The following is a 21,346-nucleotide window of genomic DNA, read 5'->3' on the forward strand; positions in this document are numbered from 1 at the left end:
TCCCAGAGGGACTGCTGGGTGACCTTGCTTGCTTTTGGCAGAGCACAGGTCGTCTCATATGACCATGCAGACCCTGCCTCAAAGTGATGGGCCTGAGGATACATTAAATACTCAGTATAAAGTTTTCTGAGTAAGACAGAAGTCCACCAAAATTTACTGCTAATTATTTCCTTCAAATTTGCACAGCCAGGTAGATTTTTCAGGGGATCTTCACATCCACACTTGCCTTTTGCAGTGGGTGCTCTTTGGCTCTCTGATGCTTGCACACCCCTCCACTTGTCTCCTATTTCTTCGCTACCTCACTCATTACAGTGGTTTTGATCATCATCTTTGTACAGAGGATCTTCTGATCAGCTCATTCAGTCCTTAATTCTCTCCCTCTAGTCTTCGTTGAATCTTTAAATGTATCTAGACCCATCCACTTGGAAGTTTTACTTCCATTTCCAGTGCAGTCTTTCCAAAAGTGAAGTGTTGCCCCCTCATCCTCTTTCATGGCTGAGGATTTACCTCCTCTAAAGTACATTCAAGGATTGTTTCCCCCTGTTTATGAACAGAAAGGGGAATGAGACATTTCTGGGATGAGAATCTTCTTACGCCGTTGTAAATGTTTAAAGCAGACCAGATCTTCAGGCCCTGAAAGTGCATTTGCCCCCATTGCCCGTAAGGAGATCCCCAGGGGTTGCATGAGAAGGTTGGCTGCCAGCTGACCTCTACTTATGTTTCACAGAGAAGTGGTGAGCGGCTTACCCAGTGGACAAACTCCTGCAGTAGCCCCTTTGTCTGAGCAGGACAGGCCTTATTCTCACCAATACACGTTTTCAGCTCTCTGGGCTTTTACAGGACAGTTTTATAAGTCACTGACTTACTCCATATTGTCTAATCTCACATGTTATATTCAGAATTGTAGGGGCATATTCACAAATTTCTTAGGAAATGCTGAAAGGTGTCACACCTTGTATAGCCTCTGCAAGTAAAATACAAATAAAAGAATGAAATCTTAAAAATCAGAGCCTTCCTACAACATATATATAATACAGTCCAGCAATGCTAAGTCTCACTCCTATTTTGAACTGTGGCATAAACTGCACATTACAGTACAATTTTCTGATGTATTTCTTGAAATGTAACCATATCATAGAACCATATAATCATAAAATCATAGAATCATAGAATAGTTTGTGTTAGAAGGAACCCTGAATATCATCTAGTTCCACTCCTTCTGCCATGGGCAGGGACACCTTCCACTAGCCCAGGTTGCTCAAAGCCCCGTCCAGCCTGGCCTTGAACGCTGCCAGGGAGGGGGCAGCCACAGCCTCTCTGGGAAACCTGTGCCACTGTCTCACCACCCTCACAGTAAAGAATTTCTTCCTAATATTTCATCTAAATCTTCCCCCTTTCAGTTTAAAACTGTTACTCCTCATCCTATCACTACACTCCCTGATGCAGAGCCCCTCCCCATCTTTCCTGTAGCCCCCATTAAGTACTGGAAGGCTGCTATAAGGTCTCCCTGGAGTTGACCAACCCCAACTCTCTCAGCCTGTCCTCACAGGGGAGGTGCTCCAGGTGCTCATCTTCATGGCCCTTCTCTGGACCTGCTCAAGCAGATCCATGTCCTTCTTACACTGGCGTTCCCAGAGCTGGGCACAGCACTCCAGGTGGGGTCTCACAAGAGCAGAGTAAAGGGGGAGACTCACCTCCCTTGATCGCTGGCCACACTTCTCTTGATGCAGTACAGGATATGGTTGGCTTTTTGGGCTGCGAGTGCACATTGCTGGATCATAGTCAGTTTTTCATCCATTAATACCCCCAAGCCCTTCTCTGTAGGGCTGCTCTTGCTTGGCCTTGTTGAACTCCCTGAGGTTTGCATGGTCCCACCTCTCCAGCCTGTCCAGGTCCCTCTGGATGGCACATCCCTTCCCTCCAGCATGTTGACCGCACCACACAGCTTGGTGTTTTTTACCTGACTTCCTCTTTGTTGAGATGAATCGTACGTGAGCTTGGAGAAGGTGATGCCTGAATATTAACCAGCTTCCTTGGGCCCCTCTTCCCTCCAGGGCTTTATCCCATATTACTCTGCCAAGCAGATCTCTGAGGAGGCCAAAGTCTGCTCTCCTGAACTCCAGGATAGTGAGCTTGCTGTGTGCTCTCCCTGTAGACTTAGGATCTTGAACTCTACCATTTCATGGCCACTGCAGCCAAGGCTGCCTTTAAGCTTCACATTCCCCACCAGATCTTCCTTGTTGGTGAGAAAAGGTCCACCTCTTCTCATTGGCTCCTCTGTCACTTGGAGAAGGAAGTTATCATCAGCAACCTTCTGGATTGCTTATGCCTGCTGTGTTGATCCTCCAACAGATAACAGGGTGGCTGAAGTCCCTGATGATAGACCAGGGCTTGGCAATGTGAGGCTGCTCCTGTCTGTCTATAGAGGACCTCATCTGCTCGGTCTTCCTATTTGGGCGGTCTATAGCGGACCCCACTATAATGTCATCTGCCCTCCCTTTAATCCTGAACCATAAGCTCTCAATCAACTGCTCATCCATCCTCAGGCAGAGCTCTGTGCACTCATTGACATAAATGACCATGATTGTGGAAAAAAATTATGTCTTCTGGTGGCAAAATGCATTTTTCCTCTTGCTAGACAGTAACATTTAACAGCAATGTGGAAAAAAATTATCTGTCTTCTGGTGGCAAAATGCATTTCTCCTTTTGCTAGACAGCAATGCAGACATTTATTTCATTTACCATCTTTCTGCCCCTGCTTCCTAACTGATTTCACCACAGTGCAGGACCCAGAAATGTAACAACATTCATTTTGCTCCTCCATCACTCACACTGCCCTACATCACATTTAATTTTGTGCTCCCAGCTGGTGATGATGACGAACTCTTAGCTTGCAGTTTGTCTCAAGTGATGCCCTCAAATGCTACAAACACTGTGAGAGCTACTTGTGCTCCTAACCATAAGTCTTGAGGAGAGAGACTGTTGGTTGGAGATCTGCAGGTATCTGAGACATCTACACAGGGTTTACACATATGACAAAGCATCTATTCTGAGATCTGCACCCTTCTGGAGCCAGAGCTGAAGGTCAGGTGGGCAACCTCAGGGCACCATAAAATATTCTGTTTAGCAGCCCAATTGCTCCCCAGTAATATGAACTGCCCATGCCATCTGGCCTTCAATGTCAGGATCCAGCCTTCATGCCCACTCAGCCATCAACTTCCTGGGGTTTGGTTTCAAACAACAGTATGAGTTTCCAGATGCTGGCATATGTCTCCCAGGAACTAAGCTTGTTTTACAGCAGCAATAAAGCGAGCAATGAGATACTACCACCACAATCTAAAGAAATCTGGGTATTACAAAGTCACAGAATCACAGAATTGTCTAGGTTGGTAAAGACCTTGAAGAACATCCAGTCCAACCACTGACCTAACACTGACAGTTCCCAACTACACCATATCCCTCAGCGCTACGTTGACCCAACTCTTAAACACGTCCAGGGATGGGGACTCCACCACCTCCCTGGGCAGCCCATTCCAACGCCTAACAACCTGTTCTGTAAAGAAATGCTTCCTAATATCCAGTCTAAACCTTCCCTGGCACAACTTGAGGCCATTCCTTCTTGTTCTGTCGCTTACTACTTGGTTAAAGAGGCTCATCCCCAGCTCTCTGCAGCCTCCTTTCAGGTAGCTGTAGAGGGCGATGAGGTCTCCCCTCAGCCTCCTCTTCTCCAGACTAAACACCCCCAGGTCCCTCAGCCGCTCCTCGTAGGACCTGTGCTCCAGACCCTGCACCAGCTTCGTTGCCCTTCTCTGGACACGCTTGAGTCATTCAATGTCCTTTTTGTAGTGAGGGGCCCAAAACTGAACACAGGAATCGAGGTGTGGCCTCACCAGTGCCGAGTACAGGGGTCAGATCCCTTCCCTGTCCCTGCTGGCCACGCTATTGCTGACACAAGCCAGGATGCCATTGGCCTTCTTGGCCACCTGGGCACACTGCCAGCTCATAGTCAGGTGGCTGTTGACTAACACTCTTTAGGTTCTTTTCTGTCAGGCAGCTCTCCAGCCACTCTTCGCCAAGCCTGTAGCGTTGCATGGGGTTGTTGTGACCCAAGTGCAGGACCTGGCACTGAATCTTATTGAACTTTATACAACCGACCTTGGCCCATCACTCCAGCCTGTCCAGATCCCTCTGTAGAGCCTTTCTACACTCAACAGATCAACACTCCCACCCAACTCGGTGCCATCTGCAAACTTACTGAGGGTGCACTTGATCCATTCATCCAGGTCATTGATAAAGATATTAAACAGAATTGTCCCCAATACTGAACCCTGGGGGACACCACTTGTAACCGGCCACCAACTGGATTTAACTCCATTCACCACCACTCTTTGGGCCCGGCCATCCAGCCAGTATTTTACTCAGCAAAGAGTATGCCCGTCCAAGCCATGAGCAGCCAGTTTCTCCAGGAGAATGATGTGGGAAATAGTGTCAAAGGCCTTACTAATGTCCAGATAGAAAACATCCACAGCCTTTTCCTCATCCACTAAGAAGGTCACCTTGTCATAGAAAGAGATCAGGTTTGTCAAGCAGGACCTGCCTCTCATAAACTTATGCTGACTGGGCCTGATCACCAGCCTGTCTTGTATGTGCCACTTGATGCTGTCATGGTTTAAGTCCAGAGTACCACATGGCCACTCGCTCACTTCTCCCCCTTCGTGGGACAGAGAGGACAAAATATAACAAAAGGCTTGGGGACCAAGACAAACACAGGGACAGCTCACACACCAATCGTCACAGGCAAAAGACAGAGTCAATTTGGGAAAAAATCCCATCAATTTAATTTAAACACCACCATCATTACTAATTTACCAATCAACTCAGAGTAGGGCAGTGAGAAATACAACCACATCTTAAAAAAAACACCTTCCCCCCACCCCTCCCTTCTTCCTGGGCTCAGCTTTGACCCTGATTTCTCTACCTCCTCCCCCCAAGCAGAGCAGTGAGGCAGAGGATGGGTGTTAATGTCAGTTCATCACCTGTTGTTTCTGCTGCTCCTTCCTCCTCAGGGGGAGGACTCCTCACACTCTTCTCCTGACCCAGCGAGAGGTCCCTCCCATGGGATACAGTCCTCCATGAATTCTCCAATGTGAGTCCTTCCCATGGGCTGCAAACTGCTCCCACATGGGTCCCTCCTGGGGGCTGCAGTCCTCCCAGCATCAGCCTGCTCCAGCAGAGGCTTCCCATGGAGTCGTGGCCTTCTTCAGGCACAGCCACCTGCTCCAGCGTGGGTCCTCCGCGGGCTGCAGGTGGGCATCTGCTCCAGCAGTGACCTCCATGGGCTGCAGGGGCACAGCCTGACCTCTCACCATGGGCTGCAGGGGGTCACTGCTCTGGGGCACCTCCCCCTCCCTCCTCGTCCTTTCTTCAGCTGACCTCAGTGTTTGCAGAGGTGTTTCCCTCACAACTCCTCCTCTCCAGGTTCCCTTTCTTAAATATGTTTTCACAGAGGCGCAGCCACCATCGCTGATGGGCTTGGGCTTGGCCAGAGGTGGGTCTGACTGGGAGCTGGGGGAGCTTCCAGAAGCTTCGCACAGGAACCACCCCTGGAGCCGCTTCCCCCACTTACCAAAACCCCACCGCACAAACTCAATACAGATGGCACTCAGGATGATCTGTTTCATAACAGTCCTCAGTAACAAGGTCAGGCCAACAGGCCTGTAGTCCCCTGGATCCTCCTTCCAGCCCTTCTTGTAGATGGACCTCACCCAGTCAACTGGGACATCCCCAGTTAGCCAGGACTGCTGATAAATGACGGAAAGTGGCTTGGTGAGAACTTCCACCGTCTCCCTCAGTACCCTTGGGTGGATCCCATCCTACTCCATTGACTTGTGTGTGTCTAAGTAGTGTAGCAGGTCAGTAACTATTTCCCTGGATTATGGGGTCTTCACTGCGCTCACCATCTCCATCATCCAGCTCAGGGGGGCGGGTACCTGGAGGACAACTGGTTTTACTATTGAAGACTGAGTCAGAGAAGGCATTGAGTACCTCAGCCTTTGTCACTATGTTTCTGCCTGTATCCAGTAAAGGATGGAGATTCTCCTTAGCCCTCCTTTTGTTGCTAATGTATTTATAGGAACATTTTTTACTGTCTTTTATGGCAAGTAGCCAGATTAAGTTCTCGCTGGGATTTGGCCCTTCTAATTTTCTCCCTGCATAATCTCAAGACATCCCTTCAGTCCTCCTGGTTTACCTGCCCCTTCTTCCAAAGATCATAAACACCTTTTTTTTTTTCATGAGTTCCAGCCAAATCTCCCTGTTCAGACAAGTCAGTCTTCTTCCCCACTGGCTCATCTTTTGTAGGGACAGCCTGCTCCTGCACCTTTAAGATTTCCTTCTTGAAGAATGTCTGGAAGCCTTCCTGGAGGTTTCTGCCCTTCAGGACTGCTTCCCAAGGGACTGCATCAACCAATCTCCTAAACAGGCCAAAGTCTGCCCTCTGGAAATCCAAGGTAGCAGCCCTGCTGACCTCCCTCTTTACTTCTCCGAGAATCAAAACCACTACCATTTCAGGATCGCTCTTGCTAAGATGGCCTCCAACCATCATCACATCATCCACAAGTCCTCTGTTTGCAAACAACAGGTCCAGTGGGGTGCCTTCCCTAGTTGGCTCCCTCACCAGTTGTGTCAGGAGTTTTCTTCCACACACTCCAGGAACTTCTTAGACTGTTTCTTCTCTGCTGTATTGTATTTCCAGCAGATATCTGGTAAGTTCAAGTCCCCAAAAAGAACAAGGGATAGCGACTTCAAGACTTCTCCCACATGCTTCTAGAATATTTAATCTGCCTCTCCATCCTGATTGGGTAGTCTGTAGCAGACTCCAACCATGATAATCTGCCTTGGTGGCTTTTCCCCTGATTCTTACCCATAAACACTTGACCCTTTCATTACCATCATCAAGCTCTATACAGTCAAAACACTTCCTAACATACAGAGCTACCCCAAGGTCTTCATATGTGAAGACTTCAAGAGGAAACCAGCAGTACAGATGAATTTAGCGTTGAAGTGAATGGGGCTAGATAAATGAAAAAATGGGAGACTAATATGAAAATAAATTCTAGAGAGGTACTGATTACTATAGGCTCAAACAGCCCCTGCTTACAATGGTGCTTTTAAAACAGTGAGTCTAAGGTGCTGTGAAGAAAAATTAAGAAAACAAAACTAACCAGAACTTCTGAGATCTTCCTCTCTTCTGCTACCTTCATTTAATGTTGTCTTTGTTGTGTCCCAAGAAAAAATTCTCATGCAGACTATTTTTTTTTTTTTTTTTTTACCATTAATATAGCTTTCCACGGCATTTAGTAGAGGTCAGTCAACTTTGATCAAAAAGGGGTTGGTCATGGTCATTATATCCTAAATTGACACAGTATGGCCTTCTCTTTTAACCAGACTCATCTCCAGGGGTGTGGCATGTCTGAAAGGCTTGTTGTTGGGAAAACAGAAATCTGAAAAAGTTTTGATGTGATAAAATAGTCATCAAACAGGGACCTAGACTACTCTTGGAAGGATCAGATCTAATAAAGGGCTTCAGTTACTCTGTAAAAGAGAGGTCAGTGTTTCCTCCTTACTTAAGTCTCTATGTGCTCCTCCATACTCCCATCTCAGTCCTAGTTCACTGTATCACACACTTACATGAAATAGTATGGCTGAACATGCAATCAGCTCCTCCCAAGGTCCATGCGCCCTCAGAAGATATAACAACACAAATATGATGCTAACAGTGAGGCAACAGACTGCAGCCTCTCATCCTTCCCTGCAGAAGCTTATGAGATTATCCTGACAGTTCGGACTGGTCCTCAGTGATGCTGGAGTAGAAATGAAGTCTAATGAATTCATTACCATTATTTGCATACTTAGATCTTAATTCAGTCCAAGTATGGTAATTCTGACACTGGGGTCACTTGGAGTAGTGCTGGTGACTATTCAGGTCTTGGCTCTCCTGTCTTAATTCAATATGAGATAAAGTCTATCAAAGTCAATTGGAATCAAAAGATTCAGTATTGGGCCCCACGTAATTGAATAGTAAGTTATATCATTTTCCTCCATGTACGTTTTGTTAAACAAACATAATTATGATATTGGTCGATCTTTACTAGTGCTTGAAAATGGTCTGACAAGTATTTGTAATAATTTTTTATAGCTATGTAGATAAGATGGAACCTTTAGTGTTTCAAAAACGCAAACAATGTTTATTTGTTGCTCATAAGTAATTCATGGACCCAACAATATCCAACAAAATTTCTTCATTTTTAACAGATTTCTTAATGAACATCATCTTACAGAAAACCACCAACAAATAAATATAGGAAAACAATTGCTTTTGACATCACAATGGTTAAACACATTAAATAATTCATTAAATTGTGCTTTACATCAATGAAAATCCCTAGGTCTACAAACTATCTTGTAAATAGGAATAAAAGTAGATATGGTTACTCACAATACAATCTCTTAGTAGCAGAGTTCACACACATTATTGCACATAAACAGAAGGAAAATTCCTAAAGAATGAAGTAATTTACAGCCTATTAATTTACCCTTTCATCTCAAATATGGCAACTGATGGGAACTCTTGATTTTTATTTTCTTAACTTTCAACATTTATTTGAAATCACAGAGCTAGTGATATGGCCAAGAAGAAAGCCAAGGATGTTGTAGGCTATGGAACCCATTTCCTTCCACAAAATATTAAGAAAGAAAGTATTATAAGAACCAAACTGAAAGAAGTGTGTCAGTGCAAACTGGGTACCTTTTCCAAGTATGCTTCTGCCACATATAGGGAGGTACAGAAATCTGCTCCAGCAGAATGATTTTACTGTGATTGTTCATCTTGTACAGGATAGTCTCCACCAGGCTGGAAAGAAGATATTCCATATCCCAGGCAAAAAGGAATAATTCCACATATATCAGAGGAACAGCAACAGAGGGGAAAAAAAGTGTCAGTGACGTAAGTTTTATAACACCTGTGCTCATAACTGATATAAGACTGCAGGTGAGAAACAAAAAACCACTAGTGCCGAAGGAAGCATGTGTTAACAAGAAGGGCAATTTGAGAAACCTCTCAGTTTAGCAGCAGACCTCAAATCTAAAATATCTCCAGATGCAAAGGTGATGTGACCTGCCATTTGCATTGGTTGAATGGATATGTTGCAGTTAAGAAGTTTGGCTCTGAATCTGACTTCCACCACTTTTTTGTGCTGTACTTCTGTCTTTAGCGAACTGCAAATAACTACATATAGTAGAATTGCAGTCTCATTAACACAACTGCAGTAAAGAACACCCAACATCAGAAATGGTGATTTTTTTTTTCTTTCCCCATGGTGAAAAAGCTTTTTATTAGCGCTGATGAGTGGGGAAGAGAGGGCAAATTTTCATTTCTTAATAAAGTATAGCCCATAGGCACTAGGTTGAGTTTTTTGACTAGACACTGAACTACCAGGAACAAGTTTTAATGACACACACAGCATGTTTCTCTTGTCTGCTCCAAGCCTACAGTGAAGTATTACTGGAAAAGGCAGCTAGTGCTGAGGATGTGATGGGAGAGATTAGCAAGTACATCTCCATTACAAAAGAATGAGATCTATTTCAGCACCACAGTAGCAGAAGCCAAACTGCCTTGTTTAAGCAACAAAATAATGCCAGGAAGATGGACAGAAATCCTATAGCATTGTTGCTTATGAAGGTTTTGGAAGAAACATGCTATGCTCTGATCTTATATGAGCCTGTGTAATTACAGTAAGTCCGTGCTGTCAGAGAACCTGGGATAACAGAGATATGAACCAGGGCCTTTATTTTGCTTTTGCGTTACATTTCGGGTGCAGCGCCCAGGATGAGAAAAGCTGCAAGCCTGTGTCTTAGAAGTAAGCCTGGAAGTATTTCTGAACTGCTTTATTTGTCATGTGCCAGGAAGTTCTGCTAAGAAAAACAGTATTGTTGGGACAGTGAGTTTGCTGGATCTGCTGCTGGAGCTGGGGAAGGAGGTGCTGGGTCCTTCAGTCCCAGCGGGTCTGGACAAGATTCCAGCTGCCCCCCTGAAACTACTCCTTCACAATCAGGGTTATCTATATGGGCTCCAAGGAAAAACAAACCAAACCAAAACAAAACAACAAACCAACTTCATTTTTAACTAAATCCCAAGCGTTAAGGCAAATCCCTATAACATAGATGCTACAGCACAATAACAGCTCTTCAGGACCCTAATCTTGTCCTCCTGGGAGATGACTGAGGAAAAGGTTTGGCACGGCATTAAGGTATTGTCAAACTATTAAAGTTAATGTAAACTGCCCAAAGACTGCTTCGATTTTCCTCATTGGGCTTTGTTTTGTGTCAGGCAGAAGGAATAGTCTGGAAAATGGTTGGTGTGCTTAGACAGCTGAAACTGATACTTACCATCACTGGTGAGGCTCCAGGGAACCATTTCTGAGCTATGCCTCCTCTCCCCCCAAAAGACAGCACTACATTTTCTAAATGAAAAACGAGTCCCCCATTACAGTGAGTGGCACACAGAGGTGGCCCACTGGGGAAAGTGGCAGGGACGTGAGGAAGAAGACCCCTTTTTTGTGCTTAGGAGGAAAAAGAAGGGATGCTTTACAACAAAAGATGGTCTGGGACTGATTCTACTTACTCTACTGTCTTCTTCCTTAATGTGAATTTGGCCTTGCATCTTCCCTCCCACGTGGCTGGCTTCTCTACTGTGCAGCCCTGCCTCTTGCCAAGCCCCCATGCCCTGCCTGCCAGCCCTGCCTCTACCACACACCCCACACCACTGCCCACCTTGTCTCTGCCTCTGCCAGGGGGGACTTCGGGGTCCCCCCAGCACACATAGATAGCCCCCTGTGTTCACGGAAACAAGGAGCACACCTACAAACCCTGGACATAGAATATTAGGTGCCAAAGGCATCCTTCACCTCTCTTGTTGTGGGGTCTGCAGCAAGATGCAGCAATGGGCCCAGGAATGGGGAGATTCAACAGCTCCCCATCATCCCTGCATCACCAGCCAGAAAGCTCCTTCCCTCCACAGGGCCAGGGCCAGCCCAGCCTGAAACCCCAGTGCCAGTGGGTAAGACGTCAGAGCACTGTGAATTACCTGCACTGTGCTAAAGGTGCAATAATAATGATCAGGCTTAGCTCTTTGTGGCTTCGCTGTCCTGCAGTCAGTACACCCAGAGCAAGCTTCAGTCCTAGGCTGTAAACATTTCAATTTAAATCTCTGAAGGCAGGTGTCCATACACAAGTGAGGTGTCTGACCGTCTCTTCCAGGCGATGGGGATCCAAGCAGTACTGTCCAGGGCGTCCAGAGAGCTCCTCACTCTTCTCTAAGGCAGACATACCATGCTCAGGAAGAAGAATAACAATTTGCAGTCTTGCGTTTTCCATTCTGAACTTGGAGATGGGAGGAGATGCAAATGATCCACCAGTTGAACAGGTATTAGGGACCAAAAACCACTGCTATTCACCCCAAAAGTCACACGCTGACAATCAGGCATAAAGCAGCATATTGCTAATAAACTACATGGATAATGAGGCATCATCCTGGTAGCCCTCTTCTCTTCTTAATAGCCGTTATGATATTCCACGTTTAGTGTATAATTGTATGCATTAACTCTCAACAGGATCATTAGAATATATTTTTGATATTGTGCATAGATAAGTAGCAATAGCATTGTCGGAAGAAAAGAAGATACAGCATGCACTAAATAAAAAAAGACTTGGAAATGAAGGGACAAATATTCAAATTCAGCCTCTTTTTTTCTGTAGCACTTTTTTTTTTTTTTTTTTAAATCAACTGGATAAAACCCTTGAATTTTGAAAATAAATGAGAAATGTGCATCCACATCAGGTACTCCGGTATTTCTAATTAGCAAATCTGTAAGGTAAAAGCCATTCATGCATGCAATAATATACTTTCAGCATCTTGATTTAGCAGCCATGTTGAGGCACTTAGAGAAATTTCCTCCTAATGCTTTACATTTATGCTAGAAGAAGAAGGAAAAAAACTCTTTCAAAAGATCTATGGTGCACAGGACCCTCTTTTTAAAATTTCACTATTACGAATGGAACAACATAAAATCTTGGAATAAATAGATGCAGTTTAGCCACAAGAATGTAATATGTGGAGGAAGAATTGAATCTTTTTCTAGACAAGGAAGAAAAACAGATACAGATCTCTCATCATGAAAACAATAAATTTACAAAGAATCTTCATACAGAATAATAAATATCAAGGCTTTCCACATATCCATTATGTATCCTATAAAAATGAATGCCGATATTTTTTCTAGACACTACTGTGGTTAAAGAGAAAACCAATTTAAATTGTATTCACTTGGCATCAATGTGTTTTAACAGACAATATCATAAACCTGCCTACCTTCACAGACAATATATCTCCAGGCTTTTACAGCAAATCTGGAAAAATGTCACACTAATATTTAAGCTTTTCCTGCTCTCTTTCCTCTTCCCCATAGTTTACTTGGCCCCTCTTCACCTTTTTGTGAATGTGAAGGCTGATTTCATTGCCTCCAGCCAGATAATCTCCACGACATGTGCCCAGCTGCTGCCGTGGACCTCATTTCTCAAGGCTTTCCCTTTGCCACACGCACTCAGCAAGATGGCTGCTACCTGTCTGGGTTCAGTACTCTCACTATCTGCAGAGAAATAAGCTAACCCCTTCATCACTTCACTTATAAATCACCTCTGATTGCTGGCTAGTAGAAGAGAACAAGTGATGCTCCAAAGCTACGTTTCCTAAGTCTTTTTTAATCACCTCAGGAAATTCTTCCCTTAATCAAAACACAGCACGTAGAAGTTTGAAGAGCAATGTGCTTTCCTCCATTTCATTCACTAGAAAGCTATGCACTACAGTTGCAAAAGACAGTATGAAGTAAACCAGCTCTCATGCCACAGAGAAACCAAACCAGGGTTTTTTTCCTGATTTTTCATTCGTGTCTGCACAAGTTTTGGTAGCTCGGTTGTATAGGGTACATTTGTTAACGCAAAGGATATATATAGATCACTCTTCAACCCATCTTCATAGCTTAGGGCTTTGACGAAAGTCTTTTTGGACAGGAATCTATTCTACTGCCATTTAATAACACTAATCAATGCCTATTGAGAAAAAAATACATTCTCCTCACTGGCAGAAACCAGGAAAAACTCAGAGAAGGAGGGGTAGTTGTTTGATGTGGTCTCATTTACCGAAGCAGTAGGCCTTCCTTGGCTAATTCCCAGGTAGTCAAATTGCACAAACTCTCTGATCCTCTCATCAGTTAGTCAAGACAAAGGAACATCACCACCTTGCAACCTGACTATTATAATCTTCAGTAACAGCTACTTCTGCTGCCTCTTCCCTTGGCCACTGGTGAGCTCTCTGCTCCCGCAGCAGCCGCTGCTCCTCTCTCCTCTTTAACCGATTCTTCTGATGTTCCTCTTGCTTGGAGTACTGGAAGCGCTGTAGGAACAGGTCCCTCGCGTATTCATACAGCTGCACATCCAAGAAATTCAGCTCCTCTATCCGTTGCCGCACATCCTCACCAATGTCCACATTGGAGGCCCGTGTAACATTGAACTGGGTGAATGGAGAAATGAATTTCAGGTTGAATGTCCTCTCAAAGAGATACTGCGTTTTCCTCTGAAATTCTGTGAGTCCGAAGAAGGCCATATTTTTCAGATTGTTCTTGGCGCTTTGGAGAAGAATCATATTTCTTTCACTCTCATTCATAAAAGTCAAGTTGTAGCACCCCACCAGGCTGAGGTCTGCCAGCATGCGCACCTGACGGTTGTTGGCCAAGTTGTAGCTGCAGTCCATGAATTCCTGCAAGCTGACTCCAGACCAGTCGTCTCCTTCGTAACAGGTAGGCAGTTCATCTGGTGTTGGGCTTCTTCCATCGCACATATGAAGGGAAGTTTTCCATGTTGCACCCCTCTGGACATGCTTCCATTCACTCAAGTACCGTGACACTGGATCCCTCAGCATTGTGATGTAATAGAAGTTCCTGAAACATATCATTAAACACAGTTTTAAGATTCGGTGGATTTCAATTTTTATTCTCCAATAAAATGATTACCAGTCACCGCCACCACCCCCTTCACTTTTTCCAGTGTAATGTAGGCACTTTAAATGACTACTTCAGAGACAGTAAAAAGTTTAAAGCTTCATAAATGATGTGAATAAAATACATTGTAAATTGGGAGAAAGAGAGATATGAAAGGAAATAAGCAGCTGTCAGAGAAATGGGATTACTTTGACCTATCAGCTGTTCAGTGCTAGTTACTTCATGTAGAAGCCAATTAACTGGAGTGTACTCCCCTCTACTTTGAAAAGCTGTCCTCAGTCATATCAGAAACAGTGAGAAAGGAGATTTATATAATCTTGCCACTTCTCTTCCAAACTGAGACATGCATGTCTCACAAGATGTACAAGATGATAATCCATATAGCGCTCGGTCAGAATATAAGAGAAGCACAAGCAATTTCACGGGGATGCTGCAAGTGCTAAAAATAACACCATGTGGAAGACTGGCATGAGCCACCTACTCAAGAAGAACACTATTATTAAACGGGTTGGTGTAAAGATAATGAGAGACCCAAAATCAATTCATATGACTTAATTTTAGACAAGTGCTTGACGAATTATTTATAATCGTGTAGTACAAAAGCATTTGTTGATATAAAGATTATCATTATTCAACCTCATCCGTTACAAATACAAAAAAGACACCAAGAAATATTGATTTGAAATAGAGCAAATAACTGTAGAACTCACATTGTCAGTTCATCTTCTAGCTATTGAATTCAGTTTGCACATCTATTTATGGAAATCTGAAATGAACTGCAATGGAGTATGCTTCAACCAGGCTTTCACAGATTGAGGTTTTTTACTGAGAAATGTTTTATTCAATAACAACTCACCTGAATTACAGGGTGATAACATAAAGATAAAGCAAAACCAAAATACTTATGGTTTCTGTCAGCTAGAATAACCAGCAGAAGATTCATTACTAAAAATAACACACAGTCTGGTACAAAAATAGGCTTGTGAGTTTGCATGACTCATCTGACAGCAAACAATACATTAATAAATCATGAGTCCTAAGATTTCTTAAGAAAAGTCTGGTCTCAGTACTCTTTCTTGAGCCTAGAGAAGGGGCAAGCTTGAGGAAGACAAGTTACCTTGTGAACAAACTAACACTTCATGAGGGCCATCTCATACAAGGGCTAACTCCAGTTAAATGAAAAATCACAAAATTGGTAACAAGCTCCAAGACAATAACCCTTCTTTTTCAAATATTGCCCATTTTCTGCTACTACAGATTTTTCATAACTTCTCCATAAACCTCAGGTTTGTCATAAAAATAGGTATTCCCCCACATATTCCTAAAAATGCAGATATATTCTCCAGTGCAGATAAAGCAAAAGGAAACAGGGCTGAATGCTTTCTCCTTATTCATTCTGAGTTCTCCACCTACAGGATCTATAATGTATTTGCTGGAATAAGGTTATGAGACCAAACTACAAACTACTACTATGTTCTGCTGCAGGGTCATTTCTTGAACTACTATCTAACGGAAACAGCTGTTTCAAGAATTCCTTCACAGCAGAAGGGTTAGAGGTGGAAGGATATAAACTAGGGAGTGCCATGGATTTCATTATCACTTGCATTGGAAGCCATGATTTGTGTTAGCATCAGATGATACTCTGAAGGGTGATATTTTCAAAATAATTCGGAGCTTGGGGTCTCTGGCTGCTGCTCACACATGGCCAAACTGCACTTCAGCTGTTTTTGATCCACTTCAGTTGCTTACACAGCCCACATCAACAGTGAACCAAGGATCACACAACCTTTCACAGACAGGTATTTCTAAAATCCCTCTTCTATTCCTGCAGAGCAGGAAATACCTGAAATCCTCCCATATGCTCTGCAGTACAGTTCCACTCTGAAAAGCACTGTCTTTAAGCACTTCAAGCACAGCTTTCCCTTCTCAGATTGGATGTTCATCTCATCTTGGCTCTACTTCTCATGTATGAGAGCACATTAAAAACTGCTTTCCAAATAAGAGGACAAAAAGTGGACACATTTCACTAGTGTTGTGCAGATAAAGCAGCCCAACTTTCAAACACCCATCAGCTCAGCGCAAGACACTGTTGTTGCAACATCCAGCAGGGACTGATAGGGTTGTGACAGAAGCTCTGAGGGAGCATAAATGAAAAAGAAAGGACAAAGATTCAGAGGCATTTGCAAGCATCTACAGTGACAGAGACATGGCATTGGCTTAGTCCTTGTATTGCTGCCCCTCCCTTCTTTGGATAATTTTGGATGTTGATATGTGGTAACAGATGGGTTTAAAAGTTACTCTTGACAATTATTTATACCTCTAATAATAGTTCTGTCTTTCCTCACCCATCTCCAGCAGTCCCAGTCAGGCATGACTCAGAGCAACAGCAATTAACAAAAATACCTCCTTTGCATCAATCATTTCCATTTCATCCCTGGATATGTAAATGTGTTTGATGTGCAATAAACAGGAGTACAAAGCAAATGCAGGGAAATGAGAACAGCGCGTCTTTGGATAACATCCGCAGTTTCCCTTATGCAGACTGGGTGAGAAACTTTTGCCAGGCTGTTGCTGCTCCTCCTTGTGACTACCTGACTTCTGCATCTGTTTATTCTATCCTGATTAATTTGCTTCTGGTTTGTGCATCTTTCAGAGTGTTGCCTTCTTGTGTTATCAACTGAATGGCTTCTTCATCTGACAGACAACCTTTAACAGCAGCTTGACACATATTTAGTTTCCCAGACACTAATAACTAAGAGTGAAGCCATCTCTGCTGTATTCACAGTTAACAACTTTCTGTTTAACCTTCTGTTAGTGACTCTCCATCATCCCTTTAACCAATCTGAGGCTGGAAGACCTTAGATTTCTTCCACCTGATCCTGGGCACTGTCCAGATAACACGTTACAACACTAGGACCGGTGGATGATGCATAGCAGTCATGGTGCAAATTTTTCTTTCAGGGAAAAGGAAGTCATGTCTCTAGAATAATGATACAAGTGAAAATACATAGGTCGTGCACATTCATTTCAGTTGGAAAATTATCAAAATTATCTTAGGAAATTGTTTTCAAATGTTGACATTTATGGATTGAATATAGCAGCATTTCAGAGCTCTCAGTGCCTAATACAGTGTTCAATCACACTAGGAATGGCTGAGTCGTCATCTCATAATAAAGACAAGAAGCAGTTCATAAAAACATGAATCTGGGGATGGCCTTCAGTCTCTCTTTTCTCCACTGGTCAGTAAAAAAGCATCAAGTCAGCTATATACTTGAACATGCCTGAGTCACTCTGAATACAGGCATGCACTTGTTCTCATTGGTGTAAGTAACGCCCTTGTGTCACCCATGCTTGTGCTTATGCAGCTATGTTAAACTTCACAGCTACCCACTGTGGGAAATGCTCAGCAAATAATTAAGTAATAACTTCTGTTACCCTGTTTGACAAAGCAAACTCATCACAGACTTACTGGCTTCATTTCAACGGACTTCCATCATTGATTATTCAAAGCGCTGTCACAGACAGCCTCAGTGCCTAAAGGCTAGCCAAGCAGAATACACTGGCACATCAGTGAGAAGATGTTTTACATCTTTAGAAAATAATCAAACCCCATACAAATTATATCTATATCTAAATCCATATCATCTATATCGATGTGTGTGTGAGTAAAAATTTACATTGGAGTTTGGCCATAAGTTACAGTTGTCAATGAAAGAAAAATCACAGTAAATGAACAGTGTGTATTTGCTGATATATTTTGTGACTGTCTGTATAAACATGTACACATGTATGAACAGTTTAGATTACACTTCAAACAACATCAGGCCACTAGTCACAATGTTAGCTCCTCCTGAAGGGAAACTTCATACAACTTCCCCAGATTAAACAATCTGCTTTTGAGCATAATGTACTGAAATTTAATGGGTTATAGAAGTCACCACTATGAGACAGTTGATTTTTGGATGGATGCTAAACACCGTGATGGTCAGAGCAAGGACCCGATGATCCATACAAGGGCCCAAACAAACACCAGTGTGAAGCATGGGCTGCACACTACTGTTCACAGTAGAATTAAAAAGCACTTGCGAATTCAGAAGGCTCTAGTCTCACTTGCATGAAATCCAGTCTTTCTATTACCATTGGGCAAAGAAAACCTTTAATTAATAGAACAGCTAAAATGAGCTTCTAGTTATAGCCTAAGAACATGTGTTTCTTTCACATTATAAGGTATTTTAATATAAATACTCTAATCTTACATTAATCCTTCAATAGTTTTGGTCTGGTTTAGAAATTAATTTCAGAGGAGCAGGCTGCTATTAGCAGAGGTGATCCCACAGCAGGGCTTTTTTGCCTCTTCTATCGCCATGGAACAGACATCCCAGCTGAGTGAGATTTACTAAATACGTGAAGGATCACCGCACACAGAGAACAAAACCATCCTGTAGGGCCTCACAGGGAAGAAGGATGAATGGCATCTTCTCTGTTGCTCCTGCTCTCTTGTGGAGCAGCCAGCACAAGGACGGCTCACACAGCACTCCCAGAGGCTCAGAGAGGAGAAAAAAAAGAAGTTATTCCCTCTTCTTTCAAAGCATGAGGCAGGACCTTACATGCAGAGAGCAACGAGCTTCATGAAAAGAGAACAGCACACACACAGCAGCTGATGCAGAAATGGAGGAATATTTGAGGTGGAGAAAAAGAGCCACTGGGGAATATTTCAGAAGATGCTAACAGACAGAAGAAAGAAGAACTAAACTGAATGAAAAACCCAGGTGTATCATAAAGCTATCCACGTTCTAGTTCTTCCTGGTAGCAGGGAAAATAAAAGCCCTGGTCAATTTTATGACCCTAGTTGAGACAAGAAGTTTTGGAAGTGAGTGTGCTCCCAAGGAAAGGTCTGAAATACCCTGCAAAAGCCAAACTGGCAGCACACTTCTGCTAACAACAGAGGTTGTGGCAAGACAAAGGGTTAAGAAGGATCTGCATGATGTGAACAAGAGCCTTATGTTTCCCAGTTATATCCTGAAGCCCAAGTTCTCAGAGGCAGTAACAGAGTTAACCATCAATCACCAACCTCTCTTCAGGCAAAGTATCATCAGTATGGGTAATGACGAAGAGAAGAGGGTAAACAGATGAAACAAAAGTAAGGATAATGCAATACATGAACAGTTAGGGAATAACAGCATGCAACAAGGATGGTGTGGGGAGGCAGAAAGGAAAGAAACATTGCTGGGCTGATTGGAACTGGTCGAAGTCATCTTAACATAATGCAGATGCATCAGTTCCTGGCTAACAGCATTATTGTGCAGCGTGTCACTGCATCTATGCAGTGCTTAATTTACAGATAACCAGCCCAAGGTAATAACTGACTGTATATTTCTTATTCAGAAAACCAGTACTGTAACGGAAAAGCTATTTAACAGTGCACAAACTATAAACATGTCCATTTGGCTGCAAGAAACATCATACACCTTATCCATCAAGCCAGACAAATAAACTCTAGCTAGCCCACAAACTTCTGCATCATCAAAGATGATGTAGCAACAGCACATAGGTTTCTTAAGCTTAGCATCTGTCACAGGATGCTAGACTATTGTGGTGGGAATAGTTTTCTAAGACATCCTTTACAAAAGTTTGCGATCTTAACACTATTCGCTGTCCTCTCAGGTTTTCATGGATTTCTTCACAAAAGACTTCAGTAAAAGATCCTGCTCTTCCGACTGAGCAGACTTCGCACCACCCCTCCTGGCTAGAAAGACTGTTATGACAGATAGAGCCCAAAGTCACGGACTGAATTAACTCAGTGGACATTTGTGGACATTTTAAAGACATCTTACAAGGGTGGTCCATAGAATAAGGAAATGATATCTGTATATACCAATATATACCAAAGGATGGGAAGGGGGGGTTGTGGTTAATGAGGATGTATTGATAAGTGTGGGACCTGAGTATGATGTAAACGGTATGAAGTAAGGGGTAGACAATGTGCTAATTTTGGCTTGGGTAGAGTTAGTTTTCTTCATAGTAGCTATTATGGGGCTGTGTTTTGAATTTGTGTTGAAAACAGCGTTGCTAATAAAGGGATGTTTCAGTATTGCTGAGCAGTGCTTACATAGAGTCAGGGCCCTTTCTGCTTCTCACCCCACTCCACCAGTGAGTAGGCTGGGGGTGCACAAGAAGTTGGGAGGGGACACGTCTGGGACAGATGACCCTAAACTGACTAAAGGGATATTCCACACCATATGATGTCATGCTCAGCATATGAACCTGGGGGAAGAAGAAGGAAGCGGGGCACATTCGGATATACAGCATTTGTACTCCCAAGTAACCGGTATGTGTGATGGAGCCCTGGTTTCCTGCATCTTTTACTCAATCTTTTACCAAAAGAATAGCAGTTACCATGAAGAAGCCAATGTTTATCTACTCATCACATCCATCACCCGTTCAGCATGTAGGAAAAACATTTAATTGGCTGTTTTCTCAGGGGATCTGAGCACCCACCACTTCTGCTGTTTTTAACTGGAATGACTGTACTTACATAAAACAGTGTCTGTAATGTCCTGTAGACACTCCATATTATAGAGAACTTGACATTGACTTCAGCAGAGTTAAATAAAAAAACCAACTTACATTGAGGTATAAAATTACAAAATTTTAGATATGTCTCATTTTTCCTCTGAGATTTTGTCCCGTGGCTCTGTATTCAACCAGAAAAAAAACTGGCCGCTGTTTCCTATCTTCAAATTGTCCACAAGTTTCTGTTGGTTAAATACCCTTCGCTATCCCAGTGACATACAGTGCAGCTTAATCTTTAGGACATGCCTGCTCAGAGAAGGGTCTGGATACTACTTCCAGCATAAGACAGCTAAATGCAGCAGTCTACAGATAAGATACACTCCTAAGCAGCCTCTGAAGCCAGTGGGGACCTGTTCAACACAGGCTGTGGTGTGTGTCCAGGGAGTGGATGCAGCTGGCCCTGGGTAGGTGCCAGCTCTAGCATGAGCAGTACCACTTAGAGGTTCTCAAGGCATTGCACCATGTACCCTGACCACAACAGGCGCTTAGATACCTGCCAACCTGGAGATATCGACATTGTGGGCACCTATATACAGGTGTCTCCAACTGTAAGGTGAACCCTATGCCTGCAGACAAAGATTCCCTGCCTGAATGGATCTAATTCACAGAGTACAAACTTCAGACCAACCTCAAAAACTAACCAGTAACATAACATTTTGTAA

General features: G+C 43.3%; 1 protein-coding gene across 4 annotated transcripts in view; it reads right to left on the reverse strand.

Annotated features, from left to right (window-relative positions):
- Nucleotides 1-8,230: 8,230 nt before the first annotated feature.
- The window catches only part of HS6ST3 (heparan sulfate 6-O-sulfotransferase 3), a 316,757-nt gene continuing 303,641 nt past the window's right edge, over nt 8,231-21,346 (reverse strand). For 3 of the 4 annotated variants that reach the window (XM_074911463.1, XM_074911453.1, XM_074911438.1), the window contains one exon: nt 8,231-14,051. In XM_074911463.1, the coding sequence (XP_074767564.1) occupies nt 13,346-14,051 (706 nt within the window). In that variant the 3' untranslated portion in view covers nt 8,231-13,345. The remainder of the gene's footprint in view (nt 14,052-21,346) is intronic. The other variant, XR_012633992.1, reaches the window with a different exon arrangement.

The sequence above is a fragment of the Athene noctua genome, chromosome 1 (genome assembly GCF_965140245.1).
Source record: "Athene noctua chromosome 1, bAthNoc1.hap1.1, whole genome shotgun sequence".
Lineage (NCBI taxonomy): Eukaryota > Metazoa > Chordata > Aves > Strigiformes > Strigidae > Athene > Athene noctua.